This window comes from Coenobita brevimanus, chromosome 4 (genome assembly GCF_032717465.1).
Source record: "Coenobita brevimanus isolate Jiangsu-jjx chromosome 4, ASM3271746v2, whole genome shotgun sequence".
Classification (NCBI taxonomy): Eukaryota; Metazoa; Arthropoda; class Malacostraca; order Decapoda; family Coenobitidae; genus Coenobita; species Coenobita brevimanus.
The window spans coordinates 772,279-779,778 of NC_136957.1; the positions used below are offsets into that span (position 1 = coordinate 772,279).

The following is a 7,500-nucleotide window of genomic DNA, read 5'->3' on the forward strand; positions in this document are numbered from 1 at the left end:
GGGGTTTTAGGGGGTTTAGGGGGTTTCTCAGGGGGTTAGGGGAAGGCTGAGGGGTTGGTCTTGGGTTGTGAGGGGTTGGAAGAGAGTTCTAAAAGGGGTAGAAGGGGATATTAGACGATTTATTGACTAACTGAGTGGGGTAGATTATTCAAGAATTCTGAAGTCAACCTCGTATACAGGTGGGTTTAGGGGGTTTTCAGGGGGTTTAGGGGGTTTCTCAGGGGGTTAGGGGAAGGGGAAGGGGTTGGTCTAGGGCTGTGGGGGGTTGTCAGTGGGGTCAGAGGCTCAGTTCAACACACAATGAGCCAAATTCTGAGGAACAATGTACATTTAAGTCAACTCTCATCGCACATCACACCTTTACACCCACACTCCTAACTTGGCCAGGTAATTCCGATTGGGTTTGATTGGTTTAGTTTTCTGACTTACCTGTGAACTGTCTATCTGTTTATCTATTTATCTACCTATATTTTTGTCTATCTATCCATCTGTGTCTGTCTACCTACCTACCCACCTGTCTCGCTGTCTGTCTCTCTCCATCTGTCTATACTGTACATCCATCATATCTATCTATCCTCTCTCTCTCTCTCTCTCTCTCTCTCTCTCTCTCCAGCGACAGCACGATACTATCAAACTCACCTCGCTGATGCCACCCCAATTTGCCCTCCCCCTCTCTCTCCACCCCCCTTCTCCCCTCCCTTTCCCTCCCCTCCCTCCCTCCCCCTACGTGGTTTTCGCAAGTCATCGTATCCAAAGGGGAGGATGGTCACTATGGTCTTTCTCCTTTCTCCCTATACCCCGTCCACTCCAACCTGGCCTATAATTGCCATCTCTCCATCTTGAATGCCGATCTCTCTCTCTCTCTCTCTCTCTCTATGAATCACTTCTTCATTACATACTTAAAAATATCAGAGGGTTTGTGTGTGTGTGTGTGTGTGTGTGTGTGTGTGTGTGTGTGTGGACGGGATTAATTTTGGTGTTTGTTAAAAGCGTGCCGAGCTGTTGAAACCCGGATTAGGGGGGATTAGGGGGGATTACAATGGTGTGTGTGTGTGTGTGTGTGTGTGTGTGTGTGTGTGTGTGTGTGTGTGCGTGAGAGAGAGAGAGAGAGAGAGAGAGAGAGAGAGAGAGAGAGAGAGAGAGAATTTATTTTTTCTAAGCAAAATTTCCAGTGGAGAGCTCGTAAATCCTCCTCTTTAGCGATTTATTTTTGCACGGTACTCCTTCATAATTTCTTCTGTCATTAATACAAGCTACCTATCTATCTATTGCTAGACGCCTAAATCCCGCAATGGGTGGCCGCAGACAAAACGCCTCCAAGTCGCTCTGTCACCCACCATTTGACTGCCCTCCCCCCAACTCACTCCCCCCCTCTCTCATATACCTCTCCACTCCAGCCCTCCATCTCATCCTTGGCCTCTCCCCCCTCCCTCTCCCCCCTTCCACGTCACTCACATACTCTCCTCGTCAGTCTCTCACTCCATCCTCTCCATATAAAGGAAAATTAATGTGTAATATGCAAAATAAATCGATACGGAAAAGGAGCTACGACCTGGAAGACAGGGAAACATTCCGCACCCTCTTTTCCATGTATTGTAATTAAATAAGACTAAGGACACCTGCAATATCCGCACGCGCCCCTACACCGTTGTAGGGGGGAAGAAGTGATTGTTTACGAGAAGTGATGAGAGAGGGGGATATGAGCTGGGAGCAGGGCAATGAAATGGCGGAGGACAGGGCGACATGGAGGCGATTTGTTTGTGGCCACCCCTTACGGGATTAAGACGTCTGGCAATAGATAGATAGATAGATAGATTGTCTGGTGCGGCTGAAGGTCTATCGCAGTCCAAAATTTAATTCTACCCCCCCCCCCAAAAAAAAGCCAGGAGTCCATTCTTCAAAAAGTTACAGTGACTCAACTCTCTCTCTCTCTCTCTCTCTCTCTCTCTCTCTCTCTCTCTCTCTCTTTCTTGGAGGGAACACTCTTACGAACTCCTAGCCTTTGGTTCCTTCTTCCTTGCAAAAAATAAAAGTAACTGCGTGAGTGAGTGACACAGTTAGGGACAAGCAGTACATCTGGTCATCCGTGTGAGTGACAGCACACACACACACACACACACACACACACATACACTATCTCTCTCTCTCTCTCTCTCTCTCTCTCTTTCACACACACACACACACACTCTCTCTCTCTCTCTTTCACACACACACACACACACACACACACACACACACACACACACATACACTATCTCTCTCTCTCTCTCTCTCTCTCACACACACACACACACACACACACACACACACACACATACACTATCTCTCTCTCTCTCTCTCTCTCACACACACACACACACACACACATACACTATCTCTCTCTCTCTCTCTCTCTCTCTCTCTCACACACACACACACACACTCTCTCTCTCTTTCTCTCTCTCTCTCACACACACACACACACACACACACACACACACACACACACACACACACGTCACGACCGCACTAGAGGGGAAAAAAACATGACCTCGTTTGCCGGGCCGCGAATGACCTTGACTTTTTCTATCTATCTATATCTATCTATCCATTTTTGTCTCTCTCTCCATCTGTCTGTCTGTCTGCCTGCCTACCCACCTGTCTCTCTGTCTGTCTCTATCTATCTATACATCCATCATATCTATCTATCCTCCTCTCTCTCTCTCTCTCTCCACAGCATTCCTATTACGTGCCGGTGTGATGGGGAGCGAGAGACTAACGAGGAGAGTGAGTGCAGTAGACGGGGGGGGGGGAGAGATAGGGGGGGAAGGCCGAGGATGAGATGGAGGGACGGAGTGGAGAGGTATATGAGAGAGGGGTGTGTGTGAGCTGGGGGCAGGGTAGTGAAATGACGGGGGACAGGGCGACATGGAGGCGATTTGTTTGTGGCTACCCCTTACGGAAAAAAAAAAACACAGCAAACTTAATACAATAACAATCATACAAACACCAATGTACGTGGACTACACTCAAAAGAATATATATATTTTTTTTCTAAAGTGAAAAAAGACGAATCATTCAATAATATATTTTACAAGGGAGACAGCTGGATTCTCTCTCTCTCTCTCTCTCTCTCTCTCTCGATTCGGATTACCTACATTCCTCTCTCTAATTACTCTTTCTACGCTGGATGCATAGCGTGTGAAGGAAGGAGTTTGTGCGTAGATAAACTGATAGATAGAATCGCGCAGATAGATAGACACGCGTAGATAGATTGATAGTTAGACGGACACGCGTAGATAGATAGATAGACAGACGTATTTAGAAATAGACACATAGATAGATAGACACACGCAGATAGATTGAAAGTTAGACACGAAGCTAGATAGATACATAAACACGTAGATAGAGACAGATAGACACGGGTAGATAGATAGATAGACAGACAGATAGATAGATAGACAGAGACACCTGCATTAGGCGAACAACGCATTTTACGTCAACGCCATAAAAACGATGCGCTGAAACGCGTGTGTGTGGGGGAGGGGGGGGGTTAGGAGTCATAGTGGTGACCGCAGAGACAGTTTGGTATTCAGAGGCGCTTGGGGGGGTTAGGAGTCTTACTGGTGACCGGAGAGAGAGTTTGATATTCAAGAGGTGCATGGGTAGTAAAGGAGTTTTTAGATGTTGGGGAGAAAAAAGATAGAGGACTCTCTCTCTCTCTCTCTCTCTCTCTCTCTCTCTCTCTCTCTCTCTCTCAAAAATAGCTATCAGAAAAATGGTTGCAAATTGACTTCCTCACCAATGATAGATAGATATAGATAGATAGATAGATAGATCGAGGTATTAGGCCAATGATAGATAGATAGATAAACAGATAGATGTAGGTATTAGGCCAATTTTGCCCTATCGAAGCAATGCCCGGACTCAGTTGCAAGATAGATAGATAGATAGATAGATAGAGAGAGAGAGAGAGAGAGAGAGAGAGAGAGAGAGAGAGAGAGAGAGAGAGAGAGAGAGAGAGAATATTTCCAAACCTCTCAACCACCTTGAAAATATAAATATGGATGAGAAAAAATAAGTTTCTCACCTGTACACACCTTCAGTATTACCTCAAATTAAACACAGGTAAAAGGAGAGGAATTTTGAGTTAGGTCCCCGCCCCCCCAAAAAAAAAAATGATTCTTTCCTTTGTAATTGGGAAAAAAAAAACTCGATTGACACCTGTTTACAATTATGATCATCTCCAAAATTTTCTCCCTCGTCAAAATAATAATAATAATAATAATAATAATAATAATTTAATATTATTTTTCTTGCGTCTATAATTCCATATTTTGAAGAAGTGGCAATGATGGTTTTAGATGTATACGAATCTATGCCTCATGTCTTTGTAATTACTTTATAATCCTCTAAATACAATGGTGAACTTCTGAATACAATAACATACACCTCCTTCCTTCAGGTATTGATTTTAATGGTGGTGGGCGATCATCATCCACTCACTTGATGTAGTGCTGCCTACTTCTTCCTTCACCTTTATAACTTTTTCTGTGTCTGTCCCCCTCTCTCCTCCTATTTCACTCATCTTTTTATTACTCTTCTTTCCTTTTCAGGTGGCTTTACAATGAGTGACAAGCCAAACAGTTTCTTCTAAGCAAGGAAACCGTTTACAGCGCTGGGTGGTAACCATATAACAAACCCATACGTGTTCCCTACGTGTCAACAAGTGGGTTGGTGGAGGGTTAGTGCCCCTCCCCGTAAAACAACTAACTCAAAGACAAACGACTACCCCTTACCGGATTATGGAGTCCGGCTAGAGATAGACAGATAGACAGACAGATAGATAGATGGATAGATAGACAGACAGATAGACAGATAAAAAGATAGACAGGTAATGATTGCACAACTCTTCCTTTCCTTTAGTACAAGTCTTCATACAGGTACTAATTGCAATTCTCTAAGCCCTAATTTCTCCTCCCTCGCAGCTACGACTCCCGCGGGGGCAGAGGCGAGAAGGCGCAGGGGCAGCAGTGGGGGGACGAGGCGGCGTGGGGGGGCGAGGGGCAGCGGGCGTGGTTTGACATAGCCACCTCACCTGCGCAGCTGGTGGTGAAGGCGGTGAAGGGGCGCGACGAAGGAAACTACAGGTGCAAGGTCCACTTTAAGGCGTCCCCGTCCTACTCTCAGAGGGTTACGCTCACGGTCACAGGTCGGTACTGGGTCAGGGGTCATTATTAGGTCAATCTTAGGTCAATATCAGGTCAGTCTTAGGCCAATATCAGGTCAATATCAGGTCAATCTTAGGTCAATATCAGGTCAATCTTAGGCCAGTATCAGGTCAATCTTAGGTCATTATCAGGTCAATCTTAGGTCATTATCAGGTCAGTCTTAGGTCAATATCAGGTCAATCTTAGGTCATTATCAGGTCAATCTTAGGCCAATATCAGGTCAATCTTAGGTCAATATCAGGTCAATCTTAAGTCAATATCAGGTCAATCTTAGGCCAATATCAGATCAATCTTAGGCCAATATCAGGTCAGTCTTAGGTCAGTATCAGGTCAATCTTAGGTCATTATCAGGTCAATCTTAGGTCAATATCAGGTCAATCTTAGGTCAATATCAGGTCAATCTTAGGTCAATATCAGGTCAGGTGTGTTAATCTCGAAGTCAAGTTGATAAGAGAGCGAGGCAAAGAGCAAGGTCAACTTTCAGACGTCCTCTCGCATTCGCAAAGGGTTACACTTAAGGTCACAGGTTGGTGCTGGGTCAGGGGTCATTAGTAGGTCACTGTTAGGTCAGGCACAAGTCAATCTCATAGGCAGGATAGTGAGGGGATATAACATGGGTAGCTACAGGTGTAAAGCCACTTCAAAGTATCCTGCCTTGGTTGTGGGTGGATATGGTTGGGATTACAGGTGATCAGGTCAATTTGAGGTCAAAGGTCATTATCATATTAATTTTAGGGTCACAGAGACTGACGAGGAGAGTGTATGTGAGTGAGGTGGAGGGGGGGAGAGGGAGGGGGAGGCCAAGGATGAGATGGAGGGATGGAGTGGAAAAGTATATGAGAGAGGGGTGTGTGAGTTGGGAGCAGGGCAGTGAAATGGAGGGGGACAGGGCGACGTGGGGGCGATTTGTTTGTGGCCACCCCGTACGGGATTAAGGCGTCTGGCAATAGATAGATAGATAGACAGATAGATAGGTCAGTCTGGGGGTGAAGGCAGGGGGGGGGGACAAGACTTAGAGGGTTGCCAATGATCACAAGAAATTTTTTGGTCCTGATCAGCTTACTCTAGGTTGGTTGGAGGTCACAGGAAGTCAAAGGTTAATATCAGGTCACTTACAGGTCAGGTCACAGGTCAGGTCATTTACAGGTCGGGTCACTTACAGGTCGGGTCACTTACACGTCAGGTCACTTACAGGTCGGGTCACTTACAGGTCGGGTCACTTACACGTCAGGTCATTTACAGGTCGGGTCACTTACAGGTCGGGTCATTTACAGGTCGGGTCACTTACAGGTCGGGTCATTTACAGGTCTGGTCACTTACGGGTCGTCACTTACAGGTCACTTACAGGTCACAGGTCAGGTCACGTATAGGTCAGGTCAGAGGTCAGCCTAGTGAGGGTGGCGAGAGGGAAGCTATAGATGTAAGGTCAACAGCAAAGTTTCCCCGCTTTGGCTGCAGGGCGTTACACTTCCTCACAAGTCAGCATTGAATATCAGGTCAGCACAGGTCACACGGATCTCCCAGGTCAGCATGGGTCAGTACAGGTCACACGGATGTCTCAGGTCAGCATAGGTCAGTACAGGTCACACGGATGTCCCAGGTCAGCACAGGTCACACGGATGTCTCGGGTCAGTACAGGTCACACGGATATCCCAGGTCAGCTACAGGTCACACGGATGTCCCAGGTCAGCACAGGTCACACGGATGTCTCAGGTCAGCATAGGTCAGCACAGGTCACACGGATGTCTCAGGTCAGCACAGGTCACACGGATGTCCCAGGTCAGCATAGGTCACACGGATGTCTCAGGTCAGCATAGGTCAGTACAGGTCACACAGATGTCCCAGGTCAGCACAGGTCACACGGATGTCTCAGGTCAGCACAGGTCACACGGATGTCCCAGGTCAGCACAGGTCACACGGATGTCCCAGGTCAGCACAGGTCACACGGATATCCCAGGTCAGTACAGGTCACACGGATGTCTCAGGTCAGCATAGGTCAGTACAGGTCACACAGATGTCCCAGGTCAGCACAGGTCATACTAATGGGGAGGGGTTAAGCTCTTTTACTATGAGATATTTTCCCTTTGTAAGTGAGATTATAATTGGCTTTACACTTCAATTAGTTCTTATTCTCACACTTATTTCCTCTCTCTCTCTCTCTCTCTCTCTCTCTCTCTCTCTCTCTCTCACCTGTTTATTATTTATATCATTTACCATACCCATTCTCTCTCTCTCTCAATACTCTGACCCTTACCTCATTTCCCACACATCCCCTCTCTCTCCTTCCCCA

At 46.5% G+C, this 7,500-nt stretch overlaps 1 protein-coding gene across 1 annotated transcript in view; it reads left to right on the forward strand.

The window, feature by feature from the left end:
- The window catches only part of LOC145394846 (uncharacterized), a 64,186-nt gene that overhangs the window by 26,110 nt on the left and 30,576 nt on the right, over nucleotides 1–7,500 (forward strand). Inside the window, exon 3 of the mRNA XM_080268643.1 lies at nucleotides 4,968–5,191. Coding sequence (XP_080124769.1) covers nucleotides 4,968–5,191 — 224 coding nt within the window. The remainder of the gene's footprint in view (nucleotides 1–4,967; nucleotides 5,192–7,500) is intronic.